Raw genomic sequence first — 22,721 nt, forward strand, 5'->3', positions numbered from 1 at the left:
ATAGAATTTTATAGGACTAGATGCTTTCAAATGCTTTGAGTTAAAAGAGTCCAATTTTGGAGTCTGGGATGAAACACATATCTGCATATTCAGGAGACATACAGACACAAAATAATGAGTCTTTTGACAATCAAATCTTGGTTATAGATGTATAGTCACCCAGAATTATATAATTATCTATTCATAGTCCTGAATTTCATATTCTAAAAATCAAATATCATATGACCAACATGTTTATAATGATTAATTTTCAAACAACTGTCAGTGTTATGATTGACTCTACTGTACTCTGTTGATATTAGAAAATGACTCAAGAATATAATGCGCTGATTTGTTATAGGATGGCATATGGAAATAATTTTAAAATCTCAGGAAAGCACACACATTTCATTGTACATCTGTGTTTGTGCATGGAAAAAATTGGCCCATATATGTCAATACTGTAAATATAGCCTCAAAGAAAATAATTCACCCTTGAAACTATATAATCATCACATTTACTTTGGGGGAAGATTGATCTTGGTTATTAGTTATTGATATAAGCTGAAAATATAAGTTATATTTGAATTAAATAATAAATTAGCATGCATGTAAAATCTTCCCTGAAAATTTTGACAGTTTAATTAAAATATTTCTGTAACATAATTGCCTTACATGACTGTATCCAGCCAGTGAATTCTTGTTACAGGGTAACACATATGACCATTTAACAAAAAGATGACAACCTTAAAGTCAGTATTTGTTATTACATGTAAATTGTTACCCAGAAAAATTGCATGTAGCATGATTTTCCAAAGAAATGCTATGTGACATTGTATCATTCATTGAAAAGGGTGGTTTGAGCCATCAGTATTTGATTTGCAGGGCACCACCACTGAAACAGATGTGAGAAAGCGAAGGCTAAGTTCTTACCAGATTTCGATGGAGATGCTAGAGGATTCCTCTGGAAGGCAAAGAGCCATGAGCATCGCCAGCATCCTGACCAACACAATGGAGGGTAAGATGCAGACCATGGGAGAGTCAGTATTCTGTGGACTGGGTGCTTTATGCAACTATTCCTTCTTTGCGTAGAGGGGTTTATATCTATCAGGATCAAAACTGTATGATAGACATAATTAGGTGATAATTTAAGTACATTTTGATCACAATTATTATAAAAACTAATATCAGACTTATTCTTTTTCACTGGATTCTGTATCCTGTCTGTAGAGTGGTATTATACCACTAAAGCCAACAGTAAATTATTAATACATGAGGCTAAAATTCTTAAAAGACATGAGTAGATCACAGAAGTAGATTTGAGTCTGCGTTTAAGGCCATTCTCATTATGGTCCAGATCAGTGTTGATGTGGAGACCATCAAAGGAGAGGATGAGTCACACATCTTAATAATGGTCATAGCTTTAGACAGTGTTCTTTAAAAGATATTTTTCAAAAAATATTCTTGCTAGGCTGGCGCCATGGCTCACTTGGGTAATCCTCCACCTGCGGCGCCGGTACCCTGGGTCTAGTTCCGGTTAGGGCGCCGGATTCTGTCCTGGTTGCTCCTCTTCCAGTCCAGCTCTCTGCAGTGCCCCGGGAAGGCAGTGGAGGATGGCCCAAGTGCTTGGCTCCTGCACCCGCATGGGAGACCAAGAGGAAGCCCCTGGCTACTGGCTTCGGATCAGCACAGCGCCGGCAGTAGCAGCCTTTTGGGGGGTGAACCAGCAGAAGGAAGACCTTTCTCTCCGTCTCTCTCTCTCTCACTGTCTAACTCTGCCTGTCAAAAAAAAATTATTGCTTAATAAATTTAAAATTTTTACAAAGCTTGTTTAAAAATAGTGTTTAGATAAAGAGAACACAGTATTTTAATCAGTTATTACTCAGTTATTTTGAAGCAAAAGATTCAGTTCAAAATGTCTATTTATTTAGACAAAGTTCATCTGTATAATATTTTAATGAGCATTTGATGAAAATATTTAATGGAATTACCTTCTCAAGTTTGTTAGGTAAATATGAACTTTCTAACCTCAAGTCTAAGCATTACTTTTATCAAATAATGTGTAATCCCCTAGCAATAATAATTCATTTTGATATTATTTGCTATTCTCTCACTTTATCGTCTTGCTAGAACTTGAAGAATCTAGACAGAAATGTCCACCATGCTGGTATAGATTTGCCAATGTGTTCTTAATCTGGGACTGCTGTGAAGCATGGTTAAAAGTAAAGCGTCTTGTGAATTTAATTGTTATGGATCCCTTTGTTGATCTTGCCATCACTATTTGCATCGTCTTAAATACCCTCTTCATGGCCATGGAACATTACCCCATGACGGATCAATTCAGTAGTGTGCTGGCTGTGGGAAACCTGGTAAGTTCATTGGAGGCTTACTTATTTCCTTTGGCAGGGATGGGAAGAGACAGACCAAAGAGAAAAATTTGTTTGCTGTGTTAAACTAAAAAATTACATCCTCTTTAGTCATAGGAAAATATCTAAAGGGGCATTTCCAGGAAATCTCAGAGACACTGTCTAAAACCCAGTGCTTATTGTGTAGGCCAGCACCTGTGCTGATCAATAACCATGTCTTACCAGTCGTAAACATTACAGTCATTCTTGCTAGAAATGTAGGTCCAGAGAAACCATGGAATCTAAAAATGATTCCACAAGTTTTACATAGCCTCTGAGGAAGCCATTTTTGTTGGAGGGATGGCCCAAGGAATTATTTCTGTAAAAATGGAGGGGAAGATTGGAATAATTGCTCAAGCTGAATTGCCTAATAAAATTCTTCAGTGATATCCCTAAAGAGAAAAAAAAAGTGTTGATAAAAATACATTGTAATTTAGCCCTGCTTTTGGTTTGAATGACTTGAGCATGCATCTGTGTTTGTCTGTGCTTATGTACATTTCCTCCTTAATCTATACAGAAATGTTGAAATCGATGAAAAGGGAAGTCTGTAGTAACCTCCAGGCTAGGGTCAATTTTCCTTAGATTAACCTTCATAATACCACATAGCCTTTCCTTATGACAATTACTATTGCATATAATTCAGCACATTAATTTTAGTCATTAATGAGTGCATCTTTTAAAAGACAATGATAGAGTCTTAGTGATTATGTCTGTTTTGCTCCAATATAACCTTAGTATCTGACACATAGAAATGTTTCAAATAAGAGTATATTGGATAAATGAGTTCATATTATAGTCTTACGCCTGGAGTACATCTTTGTTCTCATGATTGTAAAAATGGATGCCGTTTGTCTTATTAGTTTTTAAAAGTGATCATAGTGTTCTCTTATTAAAAGAATCTAATTGGGAGTTTTAGGTTCAGGAACTTTGTGATTGTCAAATGTGTTTTAGTTTTTTTTTTTTCTTTTTCTTTGAAAGATTTATTTTATTTATTTGAAGGCAGAGTTAGAGAGAGAGAGAGCGAGAAAGAAAGTGAGAGAGGGAGGGAGAGACAGAGAAAGGAGTTCGGGGTTCACTCCCTGAATGGCTGCAATGTCCAGGGCTGAGCCAGACCAAGGCCAGGAGCCAAGACTTCCTCTTGGTCTCCCACATGGATACAGGAGCCCAATTCATTTTGGGCTGCTTTTCCTCTGCTGCTTTCCCAGGCACATTAACAGGGAGGTGGATTGGAAGTGGAGTTGCTGGCAGCTGCAGCAGGCACCCTTATAGGATGCTGGCACTGCTGGTGGTGGCTTAACAAGCTATGCCACAATGCAGACCCCCAAATGTGTTTTTAGAAACACTATCTCTTGCCTCAAGCATGAAATTTATTATTCATAAAAGTTTTGCATTTAGGAATCTCCATTTTTTAAACAGTGTCATTGTATGTCCAGGGTTTAGGGCCCAGGACAAGCAGATCCAGATTCCAACACGTCAGAGAAAAACTCAGAGCCGTTGTGGGTATATATCTATTTTACTCACAATGACAGTGAGAAATGCACAAGAAACAGCTGCTAACCCCTGATGGTGGCGGAGCCACAAGAGAGATATGCCTTTGTGTCTGTGGCAGCAGTTGGATAGACATACAGAGACACCTACACACATCCACATAACAGCTGCATCTGTCGGTCCACTATACATCCAAAAGCATCCACCAGTTGCTGCAACTTACCGTGCCCCCAATTGCTTATATGTGCTTACAGACAATAATACCCCAGAGCCAAACAATTGTATAAGACGGCTATAGGCAGCCAGCCAAGCAGGTGGACCTGTTGGTTACCATGACACCAGTTACCATAGAGACACCCAGATAAGGGGACAAGGGCATTCAGGCATGGGAACGTGCTAACTTCACCTTTACAAATTCATCTTCTCAACAGTCATTAATGAAAATGGAACCTCTAAAGACCATGGTCCAAAAGTTTTTAACTATGTGGCTTTTCCAAGTTATTTAACTTCTTTGAGTCTCATATCTCTAATGAGTGGAATACCTTCCTCACTTGATTGTGAGTGAAGTGCCTCACCCATAAAAATGTTAGTTGCTTTCTTCTCTCTGATTCCACTCCAAGGGTTATCAACCTGATAATTTACATAGGTTATTGATCTAGACCTTCTTTTTCAGTAACTCCAATAAGCTTGGGGGTCAGGGCAGCCTGACTCTTGAAATGCAAAGGCAAGGTGAACTACTAAACCATGGAAAAAGTAATGCTGCAACTGGTCTTCAGGAACAGCTCTCAATCAAAAGCTTAGACGTAGACCAAACATTCACCATGCCTTTGTCTCTAGGTCAAGAAACATTTAGCCATAGATCATTGATTTAAAATCTTATAACCTCTGTACCAAAAACAAACAAAAAAGCTAGATCTGTTTTTGAGTTTCATTCAAAGACTCACAATAGGATTTTGTTTGGCATAGTGTGGGTAGATGCTCACCTCTGCTTCAATCAGCCTTAGCAGGGGTGAGAATCATATGAAAGCATTGAAATCCTGAGATACCATGAAGGTGTAGGAGCAATTCTCTATGGAAGAGGAAAGGGGAATACTTGGAAGATAATTGCATAAATATACACCTGTCGCTCCCCCTCTTCGTGGAGGAGCAACACAGGACCCTGCACTGTTCTTTCGTCTGCTCGGCCCTTCCCGGGTTTGCTGCTGGTTCTTCCCGGGTTGGCTACCGTCCCTTCCACCTCCGTGGAAGGGCAGTTCCCCCTGGCCGCATTCCCCACTTCCGCAGGGGAGCGGCACACCGCCGGCCGGCTCTCTGGGGGGCTGCACGGGTTCCCTTAGATGTTCCCCATAGATGTTCCTGGTGCATGCCGTCTCTCTCCTCCTTTATAGTCCTTCTCCGCCAATCCCAACTCGGCTGCCCACACGCCGAGTACGCTGCTCTCCTCCAATCAGGAGCAAGTCCTACAGTCTATCAGTTGAACTGGAGGCAGCTGTGCGGAAGCTGTTTACTTCTCTCCCAACGCCACATTGTGGGAGAGCAGATGCATAGAATAAGTCTTAATTCGAGTAACTTAGTCTAGTCCGGATTGCTCCCCACAGATCCCCCTTTCTTTTTATTTTTTGGCGTTGATACGCGCCTGTCTTCGGTGTCCCACGGCACACACTCTGCTCTACTTGCTAGCGTTGCCACAGGCTCTTACAAGTCCTATCAATCAGGAAAACCAAATCCGGGTCCTCTCTTCGCCATTGTGAGGAGGTTTTTAGGCGCTGATGCGTGCCTGTGTTCGGTGCCCTGCAGCGCATGCTCTACTCTGCTAGAACTGCCTGCAGGTGTTTACAAAACCTATCAGGCAAACCGAATCCAAGCCTTCTCATTGCCGTATTGTGGGGGAGACTTATTAGTGTTGGTTCGTGCCTATCTTCGGTGACCTGCAGCTCATACTCTGGTCGAGCTTTGCTGGCGCTTACCGCCTTAAATCAGGCAGACCGAATCCAAGCCTCCTAATTGTTGCATTGTGGGGAAGCTTTACTGATGTTAATTCGTGCTTGTCTTCGATGACCTGCGGCTAGCCGCCCAGGTGCTCATCGCCTCACTAATCGGGCAGACCGAATCCAAGCCTTCTAATTGGCATGTTGAGGGGAGGCCTTATTTTTCTCTATTTCTCTATCTCCGGGCATTCCTACCTCTCCCATTTCACTTCTATCTTCCAGCATTCCCATTTCTCTTTTACTTCACTTCCAAACTTCTGTTTCTCTTATCCCTGCGGCTTTCCGGCACCTCGCCCCGCCGGCGGGTTCCCGGCTCTGCGCCGCTTCAGCCCGCGCGCCTCTCTCATCTGCGCAGCTTCCCGGCTTTGCGCGGCTCGGGTTCGCGCGCTCCGCGGTCTCCACGCTTAACCCTTTCGCGTCTGAACCACGGCCTACGCCAGCGTTCCCTATCTATTCACGCCCCGTGCTCTCTCTGCACGCGGCGGCTTCCGCGAGTAACACAGCGTAGCTTGCGTCTCCGCCACTAGGATTCAATCTAAGTTCCCCGGGCTAGCCTGGCGAATTCAACCCAGCGTACGTCTCCGCCCCACGATTTGGCTTCCCGTCCTTTGCTCCCCGGGCTAATCAGACGGATCCCAATCTGGCTTACGTCTCAGCTTCTGGTTTCAACTTTTCGCCCCCTATTCCCGGGCTAACTTGAGAACCCCAAAGTGGCTTCCGTTTCCGCCTCGGCCTGCCCCCCGCGGCTTCAATTTCCCTAACATTTTTCTCTACCCGGTATGTTTCCCCAAGCTTTCCTCCAACGATATTCCTCCCTCATTTCTCCTGGCCTCTCCCCACAGTCCGCGTCCGAGTCTGTTTGTTCTAGCTTTCACTTTCGCTTTCGACCTTAGAGATTTCTCCCAGCTTCCCCCCGTAGTCCGTATCTGAGTCTATGCCTAGGCTTTCACTAGCTTCTTCCGGCACCCTTTTCGTCCGGCTTTTCCCTAGGCTGTTTGCTAGTCTCTCTCTCCGGTAATTTCCCAGTTCTTCCCGTTTCTTCCCTCCTAAGTTTCCTATCCGTCCTAGGTTTCCTATCCAAGTCAGGTTTCCTATCCGAGTTAGGTTTCCTATCCGAGTCACGGCACCATTATGTCGCTCCCCCTCTTCGTGGAGGAGCAACACAGGACCCTGCACTGTTCTTTCGTCTGCTCGGCCCTTCCCGGGTTTGCTGCTGGTTCTTCCCGGGTTGGCTACTATCCCTTCCACCTCCGTGGAAGGGCAGTTCCCCCTGGCCGCATTCCCCACTTCCGCAGGGGAGCGGCACACCGCCGGCCGGCTCTCTGGGGGGCTGCACGGGTTCCCTTAGATGTTCCCCATAGATGTTCCTGGTGCATGCCGTCTCTCTCCTCCTTTATAGTCCTTCTCCGCCAATCCCAACTCGGCTGCCCACACGCCGAGTACGCTGCTCTCCTCCAATCAGGAGCAAGTCCTACAGTCTATCAGTTGAACTGGAGGCAGCTGGGTAGAAGCTGTTTTCTCCTCTCCCAGCGCCATATTGTAGGAGAGCAGATGCATAGAATAAGTCTTAATTCCAGTAACTTAGTCTAGTCCGAGCTGCTCCCCACAGAGGAGAGCAGATGCATAGAATAAGTCTTAATTCCAGTAACTTAGTCTAGTCCGAGCTGCTCCCCACAGATCCCCCTTTCTTTTTATTTTTTTGGCGTTGATACGCGCCTGTCTTCGGTGTCCCGCAGCACACACTCTGCTCTGCTGCTAGAGTTGCCCACAGGCTCTTACAAGTCCTATCAATCAGGAAAACCGAATCCGGGTCCTCTCTTCGCCATGTTGTGAGGAGGTTTTTAGGCGCTGATGCGTGCCTGTGTTCGGTGCCCTGCAGCGCATGCTCTGCTCTGCCTGCAGGGGACTTACAAGACCTATCAGGCAAACCGAATCCAAGCCTTCTCATTGCCGTATTGTGGGGGAGACTTATTAGTGTTGGTTCGTGCCTATCTTCGGTGACCTGCAGCTCATACTCTGGTCGAGCTGCTTGCTGGCGCTTACCGCCTTAATCAGGCAGACCGAATCCAAGCCTTCTAATTGCGGTATTGTGGGGAAGCCTTACTGATGTTAATTCGTGCCTGTCTTCGGTGACCTGCGGCGCATAAGCTGCTAGCCGCCCATGTGCTCATCGCCTCACTTAATCAGGCAGACCGAATCCAAGCTCTCACATTGCAGTGTTGTAGGGAGGCCTTTCTATTTCTCTATTTCTCTATCTCCGGGCATTCCTATTTCTCCCATTTTACTTCTATCTTCCAGCATTCCTATTTCTCTTTTACTTCTAAACTTCTGTTTCTCTTATCCCCGCAGCTTCCCGCTGCCCGCCCCGAGGCTGCTTCTCGGCGGCTTCCCGGCTGAGCCGCTTCAGCCCGCGCTTCTCCGATCTGCGCGGCTTCCTGGCGCCTCGCCCCGCGGCAGCTTCACGGCTCTGCGCGGCTTCCCGGCGCCTCGCCCCGCCGGCGGGTTCCCGGCTCTGCGCGCACGCTCCGCGGTCTCCACGCACTTCGCGCCCGCACCACGGCCTCGCGCCAACGCCCCGTGCTCTCTCTGCACGCGGCGGCTTTCGCGAATGTTTCCGCCACCACCGGCATTCAGTCCAAGTTCCCCGGACTAACCTGGCGAATCCTGGCGGCCCACGTCTCTGCCTCTGGTTCCAGATCTTCGCCTCTTGCTCCCCGGGGTGACTTGAAGAATTCCAAGATGGCTTGGCCTGCACTCGCGGCTTCATCCTCCCTAACATTTTTCTCTACCCGGTGTGTTTCCCTAAGTTTTCTTCCAACAATATTCCTCTCATTTCTCCTGGCTTCTCCCCACAGTCCGTATCCGAGTCCAAGCCTCTTCCAGGTTTCACTTTCGCTTTCAGTCTCCTAGCTTCCCCGCCATAGTCCGCATCCGAGTCTATGAAAGCTTTCACTTTCGCTTTCAATCCTAACTTCTTTCCCACAGTCCATATCCAAGTCTATGCCTAGGCTTTCAATAGCTTCTTCCGGCACCTTTCTCGTCCGGCTTTCCCCTAGGCTCTTCGCTAGTCTCTCTCTCCGGTAATTTTCCACTTCTTCCCGTTTCTTCCCTCCTAGGTTTCCTATCCGTCCTAGGTTTCCTATCCGTCCTAGGTTTCATATCCGAGTCACGGCACCATTATGTCGCTCCCCCTCTTCGTGGAGGAACGACACTAAACCCTGCGCTGTTCTTTCGTCTGCTCGGCCCTCCCCGGGTTTGCTGCTGGTTCTTCCCGGGTTGGCTACTATCCCTTCCACCTCCGTGGAAGGGCAGTTCCCCCTGGCCACATTCCCCACTTCCGCAGGGGAGCGGCACACCGCCGGCCGGCTCTCTGGGGGGCTGCACAGGTGTTCCTTCAGATGTTCCCCTTAGATGTTCCTGGTGCATGCCGTCTCTCTCCTCCTTTATAGTCCTCCTCCGCCAATCCTAACTCGGCTGCCCACACGCCGAGTACGCTGCTCTCCAATCAGGAGCAAGTCCTACAGTTTATTGGTTGAACTGGAGGCAGCTGGGTAGAAGCTGTTTTCTCCTCTCCCAGCGCCATATTGTAGGAGAGCAGATGCATAGAATAAGTCTTAATTCCAGTAACTTAGTCTAGTCCGAGCTGCTCCCCACAGAGGAGAGCAGATGCATAGAATAAGTCTTAATTCCAGTAACTTAGTCTAGTCCGAGCTGCTCCCCACATACACCCAAATAAATGACCTCAACTTCTCTGCCTTATTGAACTTGGTAGAATACCCACAATAGTCTTAATCTTTGAAACCTGTCATGTGACTTCTTTTCTCCTAATTGATCCTTTGATCTTTCCAATAACTCTGCCTCCTCTCTTTGAACTTCTTTTATGTCTTAAGGCTGCTTTTCACTGAATGATTTCATATACTTAGCAACTCTAAGAATTACGTACTCTAGTGCTGTAAGTTGTGTCCCAGTACTTTCTCTCCCACCAATACAGATCATTGCTCAAGGATTACTTTAAATATAATATGTGCACAGCGGGGAGCTCATCTTTCCCACAGTTTATGGAAGTTCCCATTAATCTCTCTGCGATTCCATGTTATGTCTAGTAGTGGCCTTCTAGCTTCAAAAACAGAGATATTGTAGTCATTTTTACTTACCTTATTTCTTATACACAAATATAAAAACCCATTGTCATTATCAACCTCATCAGAACAGTCTTGTCACCATACCATACAAATGTTTATGTATTTATATATATAGGAAGCTATTTCCATGTTCACTGTTCTTTTCATTCCCATCTAGAAAACTCGGACTCAGTTCATCTCGATTCTTCATATTCTTCAAGTACAACTCTAATCTCATCTCCTGTAACATGACACTCAGCCTGTGTTGAACAGCTTTGTCTTAATTCCCTAATGTGTCTGTGAATCATAGTTGAATATTGAATGTTTTCCTAATGTATGAACCTTGGTTTTTAAATCTATCATAAATTCCATGATGGCAGAGGACATGTCTCACTTTATGGTTGTATCCCCAATATTGTTTATAAATAGTCACCTAATAAAATCACCCACTGATTGTTTCCACTCAAAAGTGCTGTTTCAGGTGGCATTTTTTTTTTTTTAAAGTAAATAACCTGGTTTAACATCAGTTGCCAGTACTAATAATATAGGTTCTGGAAAAGTACAATAAACAGTCCAAATCTGTTTTCTATTATTGAAGTGAGTATAATAATACTCATCTCCCAGAATGGTTGTGAAGGTCAAATGAGATAATACAAAAACACATTACACTGTGCCCAGCATCTAGCATGTGCTCAATAAACAGTTTCCTTCCTCTTAAATATATGCAGTTAACCTCTTAGACCTTTCTTTGAAATATTGATGAAAATATTTTTGCTCTAGCTCTTGTATTTTTCCCAGGATATTGGACAGTTAGGGAAATTGAACAGGTGAAGAAAGATTTTGGAAATTTGTCAGAAAACATCAGGAAATTGAGGTTTTCATAGAATTCCAATGTTGAAGCCATTGGGAATGGTTCTACAGGATAAAAGAGCTTGGGAGTATAGGATGATTAAGCAGCAGAGCACTAGATGAAAACACCAAATCTGGTCCTAGTCCAAGTGTTCATGCTGAATCTCTAGGTGTTTCTGAAAATGTCAGTCATATCCTTGAGTCTCTTTTCTCAACAAATGTGTAAACAATGACTCCATCAGACTTGATTATAGTTCTCAGACCTATGACTTTGGTAGGACAATAATGAGGTAGGCAGATAGGAGGAGAGATGGATGGATCGTTTGTGATAGAACGATCAGCAAGTTCAGGTCACTGTGTGGGAAACAAGGCTCATTGTGATAGAGAGTGTAGATAATGTGTCGACAGGAATAGGAGAATACCTAACCTATCTCTATTGGCTGAAACTTCTGTATTATAATTGATAATAGCATCATGTCTATAAAGCATTGCATGGATTACAAAGCAACTTTTCACATACTATTGGATACCCATAACAACCCTTATAATAAATATTTCTATAGATGAAAAATAATACATGCATATAAATTGTATATGTATGGAGAGGGAGAATTTCTTTTGGGTAATTAGCTGTTTTATACATTGTAGCTGGTTGTATGTTATATTTATATGGAGTTTTTAGTTTTATCATTAAAATAACAATTTCTGTGGACTGGTTTATTGGTAATTGGGTGATTACATATTCACTTAATAGATGAGAACAGGATGAGCTTGAATTGGTAACAAAAGAATGTAAATAGTTGTGTCATTTTCAATCTTACCATAAATCAGTGTGTCCCTTTTGTATTCTGTTTCTACAGTACATAAAATTATATTCCTTCCCTGTTGGTTGGTTGGTTTGATTAAATCTGAGTATCAAGAGACCTTAAGGTCTAATCCTTCTTAAGACCTTAAGGCTAATCCTCCGCCTGCGGCTCCTGTTGGGGCGCCAGATTCTGTCCCGGTTGCCCCTCTTCCAGTCCAGCTCTCTGCTGTGGCCCAGGAGTGCAGTGGAGGATGGCCCAAGTGCTTGGGCCCTGCACCCCATGGGAGACCAGGAGAAGCACCTGGCTCCTGGCTTCAGATCAGCATGATGAGCCGGCCGCAGCGCGCCGGCTGCGGCGGCCATTGGAGGGTGAACCAACAGAAAAGGAAGACCTTTCTCTCTGTCTCTCTCTCTCTCACTGTCCACTCTGCCTGTCAAAACAAAACAAAACAAAACAAAAAAAAAAAAAAAGAGAGAGAGAGACCTTAAATCTCTGCTGAGTTTCTCTAAGATGTCCTGTGTTTTTCTGAAATTGTTTTGTCTTTCTTTTTATTTATTTACTTGAGAAAGGGAGAGAGATAAAGCCTGCTTCCCTAGCCGGTTGTTCACTTCCCAAATGCCCACAACATCCAGTGCTAGCTGGGGCCAAACCTAAGAGCTGAGGATGCAGTCCAAGTCTCCCATGTGGGTACCATACATTTTTAAATACAGGAGGCCTATTTATTTCAAAAGGGTTGAAAACATCGCCTTATTTTCCTACAGAAAATGTAGGAAAAGCTATTTGTAGATCATTTGGATGTTTCTAGCTCACATTACCTAATATCTTTCTATCTCATGGTGCCTATTTCAAATAGTAGTAACTTCTGAAAGTTTTAGGTAAGAAATAAAATTTGCCTAACTTAGAACTTATTTTGCATTCACCAGGGAAACTAACTACTTTTTAAAAAAATCCCATGGTGTCATTCTATTAGATGAAAGCAATTATTTTTCAGTGTGTAGTCCACCATATGTCTGTATTTTCATTCTATATGCTTCCTTAAAGTGCATATTATTTCTACCTCAATGAGTGCATGAATAACTGCAATTAAGCTATTTTCTCTGGGATCTTTCTGTGATTGGGAAAATGAGATGTTAGTCTTATTTATACATTAGTAAAATGGATTGAGGTTTCTTTTAATTAAAGGAAAGCAAATAATTTTAAAATTGTTATTTTGACAGAGTTCCTTCAAGGTAAAGGCCAATTTACCTTGGTAAATGGTAAGCTTGACTTACAGTCATGAACTGCAGCTATTACCTATAGTGAATTAAGAGAAATGCTTTAAAAGACATTTTGTGAGAGTTTTATAACTCTTCCTGTTACTGTATGGTTTAGCCTCTGTATTCAAGTTGAAAAGCAAATTTTGTGTGTGTTTCATTATTTTTCTTTTTGCTATGAAGTAAATATATATATAGTCACTCAGATAATTTATTAATCTTAATTAAGGGTAAATTCATGCTAAAAAGTCTCTCCTGCTGGTTTCAATTAAACTTGCAATTCCTTTCTCTATTAATCCATTAACCTTAATTCTGAGCATTCATTCAAATTTCATTATTAGAAAACATTAGCATCCAACTCACTCTTGTTTCAAGAACATTTATAAAATTACAAAAAATAAAATAGCATCCTTTAACAGAAAACTCTCCAGTTCAAAAACAAAATGAATAATTTTTAGAAACTTCTGGTAATAGGTAGATTCATTCTTGAATGAATAATTCATTCTTGATGTAATAATACACCCAAACTGCATTTGATTGTGTTTATGGTAGAAGAATAGCATACCTGGAAGGGCAATAAAATAGCAGTTGTTATTCAGTATCAGATTTTAAAGTGTGGGCTGTGAATGTTTTACAATCAGATTTCTGCCTAGAAATCCAGAAAATTGATTAAATAAGGCAAATACTCTTATAACATTTCCTTGGAGGGAAAAGTACTAAGCTTGAATTGATCAGTTAAATTTAAAGGTTAGGTACTTATATTTTTACTTCTGTTTAGTGTTCTTTAAAAATTCTTGCAGAATCGGTTTTTCAGTGTTGTTGAAGTGCTGATCTGTATTTTATTTCAGGTTTTCACTGGGATCTTCACAGCAGAAATGGTTCTCAAGATCATTGCCATGGATCCCTATTATTATTTTCAAGAGGGCTGGAATATCTTTGATGGAATCATTGTCAGTCTCAGTTTAATGGAACTTGGTCTTGCCAATGTGGAGGGATTGTCTGTACTGCGATCATTCAGACTGGTATCTGAATACACTATGCTTATATCCTGTCTCTTGTGGGTGTAATATTTATTTTGAAATGGAATAAATTTGTACTTATATGACTATCCAGTACTTTTATAATATTTTAAATTTATATCAGTAGGTGATATTCTAAGAAAACATGTAAACTATTTTCTAAGAATGATAAAAATTATTTTAACATTTCATAATGAATAGATACATAGGGCATAGTCCAAAACAAAATGCATTTTCTAAAATTGTAGATTAAGCTCTTGAAGTTTTTGCATTATTATAATTTGTAAATAATTGCAAACAAAAACATTAGATTCCAATTAATTGTGGGATTTTATCAATCCTGCTTGATTGATAAATTAATAGGACCTGTTTTAAAACAATATGTAGGAAAATATTTGATGCCACTTGCGTATTAAGCAATAGTATAACAGGTCTTTTAATTATAACAAAAAATTTTATTGAAAAATATTTATAATTCTGTTGGACATTAAGTAAATGTTTTTCAATTGCAGGAAAGCTTTCTATGTTTTTTGCCAAATTAGTTATTTCACTTTTATCATAACGTTCCATTAAAATTTATAAATCGTTCTTTTAACATTTCATTTTACTCTCTAAAATAGTCTGAAGAAGACACACTTTGCCAAACTTAAAAATGTCTCTAATCAAAATATTAACTTGTGTTTGAGGTGTCTCTTTTTATAAATCAAAATGTTTTATTTCTTGCTTTAGATATGTTGTATCTTTTTTATTTTTGCATTCATATGATATTGTCATTTGATTTACAGTTTCAGTATTAGTAACACTGTTTATTTCTGGATTTGAAAGTGAGTTAATTCAGTATGTTTTTTAGTTTTTGCACTCATAAGTTGTGGGTCTAACAATATGGGGTACTCACAAAATAATGTCTAACTTCCAAAATTATATTATGATTGCTACTAAGAAAATATTTTCACTTGATTATAGCTCCGAGTTTTCAAGTTGGCAAAGTCCTGGCCCACACTAAATATGCTAATTAAGATCATTGGCAATTCCGTGGGGGCACTGGGTAACCTCACCTTGGTGTTGGCCATCATTGTCTTCATTTTTGCCGTCGTCGGCATGCAGCTGTTTGGTAAGAGCTACAAGGAATGTGTCTGCAAGATTTCCAGTGACTGCAAACTTCCACGCTGGCACATGAATGACTTCTTCCACTCCTTCCTGATCGTGTTCCGCGTCCTATGTGGAGAGTGGATAGAGACCATGTGGGACTGTATGGAGGTCGCTGGTCAAACCATGTGCCTTATCGTTTTCATGCTGGTCATGGTCATCGGAAACCTTGTGGTACGTATGTACTGTAAATGCTATCAAATGAGAATAATATTAGATGGCAAAAAAGTCTTCTTGAGCAGTAAACATACGTCTGGTTTTATATTAAGTGGCCCAAAGTCAAATCTCCTTATTAGCATTCTGAGTTTGATCAAGTTGCTTAACTTCACAGATATTCAGGCTTCCAGTCAGTGATCTTTCAATAACAAAACTGAAATTGTATGGTTGATATGAGAATTGTATAAGGTATATCTGTGAAAATTTGCATGGCATAAAAATTGGTTTTTCCTTTTTTATTCTTCTCCAAATACAATATATTTTTATCAGCAAGACTAACTTTATCTCAACTTAATTTTGATAAGATAATGCTCTCTACTGATTCTAAAAATACAACTATTCTATATTGAAATTGCTTTTCACATATTCATAGTTTATAGTATTTACTTTCTCACCCATATCAAATTTTGATGTTTCAATGAAATAGAGTATTTTTGTATTTTTATTGTGAACTACAATTATACAAGCATCCTAAAAGGAAACTAAATATATTCTTGCATAAACTTGCTTTAGTAAAGGAAATAAATGATTGAATTTGCATTATTCAGAAGTGTGGCACTGGCAAGATTGAAAAGACTTACTTTTACCTGTGACTTAAAAGTACTAATGTAAAAACACAGTTTGTATATTTATGTGTTTTAATGCTTAAATTTCTCAGTCATGTGTGGGCAAAGTGTTTATGCAGTCATATTGGGCCTTCCCTCTGAAAAGGACATTTTAAATGTGATTGGAGAAAGGAATGCCAGTGGGATCCATGTAAACATGTAATTTTTTCTCAGAATAGTAAATTAAGGGAGATCTAGATTCTGAACAAGCTCCAATACAGAAATAAGGGACAAATGGGGTTCTTGCTTTGTATTTGTTTTCCTATTCTGTAACATACATGGAAACTCAAGAGCCACATTTCAAGCTAAAAATATTTCAATAAATACATTTCCTTTTTCCACCAGAAGTGATGAATTGTTCCTGAATTAGTTTATCACTTGATTGGGTAATTTACCCATGTATCCCATTAGTTTGCTGAGATTTAAGATTACCTCATATTTTCTTCATTAAAAAAAGGAAAAAGTAATTTACATTATATGGGTCTAGCCTAAACCTTGGTATAATTTTAGATTCTCTTCCATCTGTTGAGCTTTTTGAACACATAAATTTCACAGTATATTTGATGGGAAATGTGTTAAACCTTACATAATTTGTATTTAGAAATTTCTACTGTTACATGGAAGGAGATTGTATTTCAAGTGTAATTGCTTTTTGCACTTATCTGTAGGCTTTTAAATAACTGAATTCATTATTTACAAACATGAAATACAAACTGTATAATGAAGTATAAGAAAGATGAATGTGCCTTTTTTTCCCTCAGCAGCAAAAAGTATAAATGAAGGAGTTTGTCTTCACTTGTAAGCCTGAATAGACACAATTTAACTCTTGGAAACTTTGATTTCTAGTTGCCATTTTAGTAGGAAATAAAAGTTGCTTGTTTTTAACATTTTGTCCTCAGAGCATCTTAGAAGATTATTAGCTTCTCTAACTAGTATGTGGTTTAAACATGTTGTTTGGAATACAGTAAGCATTCAAGGAGCTTTTGTTGAAATAATTTTAGCAAAGATCAATGAAGTCCCTGTGTATGCTATTATTTTTATGCCTACTTCAGTACTGATACAGATTTGTTTATTTGTTTTAGGTTTTGAATCTCTTCCTGGCCTTATTGTTGAGTTCGTTTAGTTCAGATAATCTTGCTGCTACTGATGATGATAATGAAATGAACAATCTCCAGATTGCAGTAGGAAGAATGCAAAAGGGAATTGATTATGTGAAAGATAAGATACAGGAGTGTTTCCGAAAAGCCTTTTTTAGGAAGTCAAAGGTTCTAGAAATCCATGAAGGCAACAAAATAGAGAGCTGCATTTCCAATAATACTGGAATTGAAATAAGCAAAGAGCTTAATTATCTTAAAGATGGAAATGGAACCACCAGTGGTGTAGGCACTGGAAGTAGTGTTGAGAAGTATGTAATCGATGAAAATGATTACATGTCATTCATAAACAACCCCAGCCTCACTGTAACAGTGCCAATTGCTGTTGGAGAATCTGACTTTGAAAACTTAAATACTGAAGAGTTCAGCAGTGAGTCAGAACTAGAAGAAAGCAAAGAGGTAAGAAAACTTTTAAGTTTTTTTAGTGTGAGAAGCACACACTATGGTCTCGCAGTATTTTGCTGTTTATGTGCTTTTTTACAAAGTGGTATTGCAAGCCACATGGTGACAGTGGAAAATCATGAGAAACTGGAATGTCTAGTTATAGATATTCAGGTGTCCACAGGAAATAATCATTCTTAATAATCAGTATGTTCATTTTCTTGTAACTGAAATCTGTTTTAAGAATTAGCCTCCAAAAGAAGAGGTATTATTTAACACATTTTACTCTATACTACATTATGTTCTGTAGAAAAATCAGTGAAAACTATTTTAGTGATAATTGCCAAAGTCTTGTCTCTTTACTTCACTTACGTTCTGCAATGAAATTTTTTAATGTGAATAGTTTGTGAATATTTTTCATGTCTGAAAGATTTATTCATTGTGGTAGAATGTTTAATTTTTGGAAGTGTTATATATATTAAGAAGGTCCAGGTAGGACTGGAGGTAATTTTCCCAATAAAGGTTGAATAAATCTATAAAATCTTCCATATAAACTTGGAAATACGAAGAACTACCTTGAAAAGTTACTTTGAAAAGTATTGTGTTTAAAGTGCAGGTAAGAAACCTACTCTGACTGTCATAAAATTAGTTTTTTGAAAATAAGGAAAGAAAGAGGAAGAAAAGAAATTGTTTCTACTGCAGGGTAAGAATTCACAGTATCTTTAATAGTAGTTTCAGGACACTAATTCCTCATTTCTGTGTTTGAGAATAAGATGAAAATATTTTGCTACAATTTATTTATGGGCTTCTACTATACCAGTGGGTCATAAGTCTTGCAGATGTGGAGTTGCGACAGACGCTTTAGCTTGAGGCTATGATGTTGATACCATGAGAATCAGACCAATGATGTCTGATTTTGTGAGCATATTTTGGAACTTTTTTTTTAGTGCATATACCAACAGAATTCAGTCTGAAATCCTTTTAATAATAAGTAGATGACAATGTTACAACTCACAGCTTCCTGATTTTTTTTTCAGGCATTTTTGAGCTGCTGAACTATATTCTGTTTTTGTTTGTTTGTTTGTTTTTTGAAAGGCAGAGTGGACAGTGAGAGAGAGAGACAGAGAGAAAGGTTTTCCTTTGCCGATGGTTCACCCTCCAATGGCTGCCGCGGCCAGCGCGCTGCGACCGGCGCACCACGCTGATTTGATGGCAGGAGCCAGGTACTTATCCTGGTCTCCCATGGGGTGCAGGGCCCAAGCACTTGGGCCATCCTCCACTGCACTCCCTGGCCACAGCAGAGAGCTGGCCTGGAAGAGGGGCAACCGGGACAGAATCCGGCACCCTGACCGAGACTAGAACCCGGTGTGCCAGCACCGCAAGGCAGAGGATTAGCCTAGTGAGCCGTGGCGCCGGCTGAAATATATTCTAATACAAATTTGAAAATATTTTGAAAAGGAATACATACAAAATGAAACAGTAACATTTATTCTGAAGCCCACTCAAAAGCTGCTTAGTGATTTCAATCCTAATTTATTTTGCTCATTCTGGTAAACTAAGAATTCAATTCTAAGTATTTTTCATCACCTGACATTGATTTACTTACGGGGAAACATCACTTATTTAACAAGAGTTTATTAAGCACATTTTGTGAACTTGGCATTCTTATGAATGTGAGGGAATAGGCGGAGTTTAGAAAGCACTGTGCACCATGATTCCCATTCAGGGAAATCTCAACATGTTAGAAAAAGACAACACTAACTCACAAAACCACTAAAGATCTGTTAAAAAGTTTAATCCTCCAGGACAGCAGATAAGTCTGTAGGTGTGAAAACAGAAAGAGTAGTTGCTAAAGAGGGCGGATGAAAGTGAAGTGTATCTCAGTGTTTGGATAAAATATGGATGAACAGAAAGCAAAAAGCTGAAACCCACTGAAGGAAAACCAGCATTGAGAGTGAAGTCAGTATTCAGGTGAAGTGAAGCAATCAGCAGAAATGAAATATTGGTTTAGAAGTTAATGGAGACTATATTTGGGTGGGCAAGATAATTTCAGATTGTAAAGTTTATTTTTAATTTTTATTTATTAATTTTGTTTATTTTAAAGGCAGAGAGACAGGTGGGCAGAGATCTTTCAACCGCTGGTTCACTCCCCATATACTCACAACAGCTGGGGCTGGGCCAAACCAAAGCTAGGAACCAGGGACATAACCTGGGTCTCACATGTGGGTGGCAGGGATCCAGTTATCATCATTAGTGCTTCCAAAGGTGTACACCAGCAGGAAGGTGGAGTCAGTGGAGTCAGTGGAGTCAGTGGAGTCACCATACTCAAATTTAGCACGTTGATATGGGATGGGGGCATCTCCAAGCTGTGTTTTACAGCTATGCTAAACACCTGCCAAAGGATTAACAAGTTTTGAATCAGAGTTTGGAATTAGTGCCATAGTCAGTATCGAGCTACTGTCTACTCTGAGGCAGGGGTAAGCAATGAAAGCTATATTTTAGGGACATTTATTTGATATTAAACATCACAACAGTTTCAAGTGAGATATGTGAAATTATTGTGGTAAATGTAGTAATAATCATTTGATACCAATTAGGTGATGAAATTTCAGGCCAGAGCAATATGTAAAAGGAGCTGAGAGTAACTGGAAATTTGATAATCCTAGCAAAGTATCTGAGAAGTTTGAAAAAAGGTAATGTGACTTACTGAGATGGTCTTTCTAAAATGGTTAGCAGATTTATGTGGGAAGAATTTAAATGGAAATACTGAATTATAAGCGACAGTGTTGGGAACCAGAGCCTTGATAAGAGGTCAGGGTCAAAACTAGACTTGATAATGCAGATTCTCTTAAAAAAAAAAAAAAAAAAAAAAAAAAAAAAGAGGAGCTCACCAAGGAAGTAATTATAAAGTGAAAATATGAGAAGACTTAAGACAAAATAGCAAGTATAGCTAAGGTCAGGAAAAGGTGGGAAATTCTGAGAGGTAGAGACACTTTTGGGAGACTTATATTATTAGTTTTACAGAAAGTTAATGTCTCATTTTTCTTCAACTAGTTTGTTTCCAAAATACTTACAGAACTTTTAAATAGCCACAGATATCTCAAATGACTGCCTAGAAGAATACTACATCATAGTCACATCATTGTCACATCTTTTTAATGGCTGAAATATCCTAAATTTGGATTAATGAGATATAGGCTGGGCCAGGCCAAAGTTGGCAGATGGGAATTCAATCCAGGCCTCCCAAACGGCCGCCAGAGACCCAACAGGAATGATCACTGCTGCCTCTCAGGGTGCACATGAGTAGGAAGGTGGACTCAGAAGTAGAGCTGAGTTGAACCTAGGCTCTCTGATACAGGACGTAGCTCTCTAACTTTATTGCCTATATATTCAAAAGTATTCTATCCTCTTTCAAGCTAACTGTGAATACCTGGAATCCAATTCCAGAATATGATGCAGTTGTTTAAAATGTACAGATATGTCACTGGAAAAATCATCAAATTAATGTAAAATTATGTCTTTATAAAGCTAGGAAAACATTTCAAATTATTTCAAATTATCTTCAACGGTAATATTAACTTCAGTAATAAATTTTATGTGGGTGATTTGATAAAATTACTACTAGCCAATTCCAAAAAGTAATAGGACAATTCTCATATATGCTCACAACAAGATAAAAAGTATGATTTTATAAAAAAAAAGCAAAAGTTTTCATGTCTAACATCATAGAGCAGACTTAGGAAACGCAAAGCAGTTTTGATATGAAATTTTTGAAAACTGCTGATATTAAACACTGGTCACATTTCAGATGTGCTTGGTTATTCTTTTTTTAAAAGCTATTACACATGTGCGCACACATAAATGCACATTAAAATCAACATAGCCATATGGTAGCAGTTTCATTCATACTTCTTAGTTTTGTGTTTTTTCACCAAAAGTTGCAAAAGAATATTGAGCTGTGCTTTGGAGGGTGCAGAACACCTATTTCTTTGCTAATAAGTAAGCAATCCACATAGGTTAAATACACTAGATTTACTCATTTCTTGCTTAAAAACTGTACAAAATTTCTGCTTTAGGAGGAGATGATGAATTATTCATTAACTTACGTCTTATTTAAAAACCGTACCTAGTCTATTCCTTCTATTTTCATAATGAAGTATGACTGGCTGGTGCAGTAAGGGAGAAATGAACTCTAGAAGATTGTTAGAGACAGAAAGATGAATTGTGTTATTTTGTGCATATTATATTTGTATAAATACATTGCTCTAAAAGAAACAGGCAAATATGCAAATAAGCATAAGCTTTTCAATGAAAAACTGTAAGAGAACTAAAGGCTTGCATTTTAAAATAGCAATTATTTTTATCTTGGAAAACATTGAAACTATAAAAATTTTGCAACAGGCTTTAAATGTGGACTTGTATTTTTATATTTTTAAAGTTCATGTAATCATGATTTCTTCAAACTTTCATGTAACTATGGATTTTTTTCATAATTTAATCTTTAAAAGAGTACTGGTATGTCTTCCTGAGTGAAGGATATAGAATGAATGCTTTAACGATCATATTTGAAGTTGAATTCCAAACACAATCTATCAATATCCTACCGTGACCTTCACTGCTTATCATTCTTACTTCTCACAGGGGTAAAATCAAGCTGGAGCCATCAAGAACGCAGCTCTGGTGTTTTTTAACCAGACAGAGGCTTGTGCCACCACTTTTACCCAGGTTACCCAAGCGAGCTTTCCATGTGCAATCACTTTCTAAGTGAACTTTGACTGGCCTGCATGCTACTCAGCTATGATCCTTCCCCTGCCATGGCAAGGAAGTGCTAGTCTCGCCCAGCTGCTCTCTGCTGAATCGTGACACATCACAGCATGGTCAGGCGAGACGGGCAGTCCCAGTATTTAATTCTGCTAGTGAATTTTCTAGTTTAGACGTTTAGACTTTTAAAAGCAATACTGCATGCTCTACAGGATTTATGATACCTGTTTTAAAACATGATAGGAATGTTTAAGGTTCGATATAGACAAGGACTTAAGAGAGCATGCATTTTTTTTATTTCTCTGCTTTTATTTCATTAACAAGACCACAACCTCCTTGTTGATGATTCAGCCCTTATAAGTAGATTATATTACCACAATGAGCCTCACAGGTTTTTTTTCCTCTGATAGTACTGCCACTTTCAGATCATTATATTCAGATCCTGGAATCTACTTGTCAATCTGTCTAATCTGTGTGCTCTGGATGGTGTGTTTGCTTTCATGTTCCTGGGGAAAGGCTCTGTAAAAAAAAAAAAAAGTCTAGGATGATT

The 22,721-nt window shown here is 39.7% G+C and overlaps 1 protein-coding gene across 7 annotated transcripts in view; it reads left to right on the plus strand.

Moving 5' to 3' along the window:
* LOC100349657 (sodium channel protein type 3 subunit alpha) overlaps positions 1-22,721 on the plus strand; it is a 118,672-nt gene that overhangs the window by 58,650 nt on the left and 37,301 nt on the right. For all 7 annotated transcript variants that reach the window (XM_051848557.3, XM_089329089.1, XM_089329087.1 and 4 more), the window contains 5 exons: positions 865-997; positions 2,110-2,348; positions 13,738-13,911; positions 14,872-15,228; positions 16,958-17,428. In XM_051848557.3, the coding sequence (XP_051704517.1) occupies positions 865-997; positions 2,110-2,348; positions 13,738-13,911; positions 14,872-15,228; positions 16,958-17,428 (1,374 nt within the window). The remainder of the gene's footprint in view (positions 1-864; positions 998-2,109; positions 2,349-13,737; positions 13,912-14,871; positions 15,229-16,957; positions 17,429-22,721) is intronic.

The sequence above is a fragment of the Oryctolagus cuniculus genome, chromosome 3 (assembly GCF_051225735.1).
Source record: "Oryctolagus cuniculus isolate XC-2025 breed Fujian yellow rabbit chromosome 3, ASM5122573v1, whole genome shotgun sequence".
Taxonomy (NCBI): Eukaryota; Metazoa; Chordata; class Mammalia; order Lagomorpha; family Leporidae; genus Oryctolagus; species Oryctolagus cuniculus.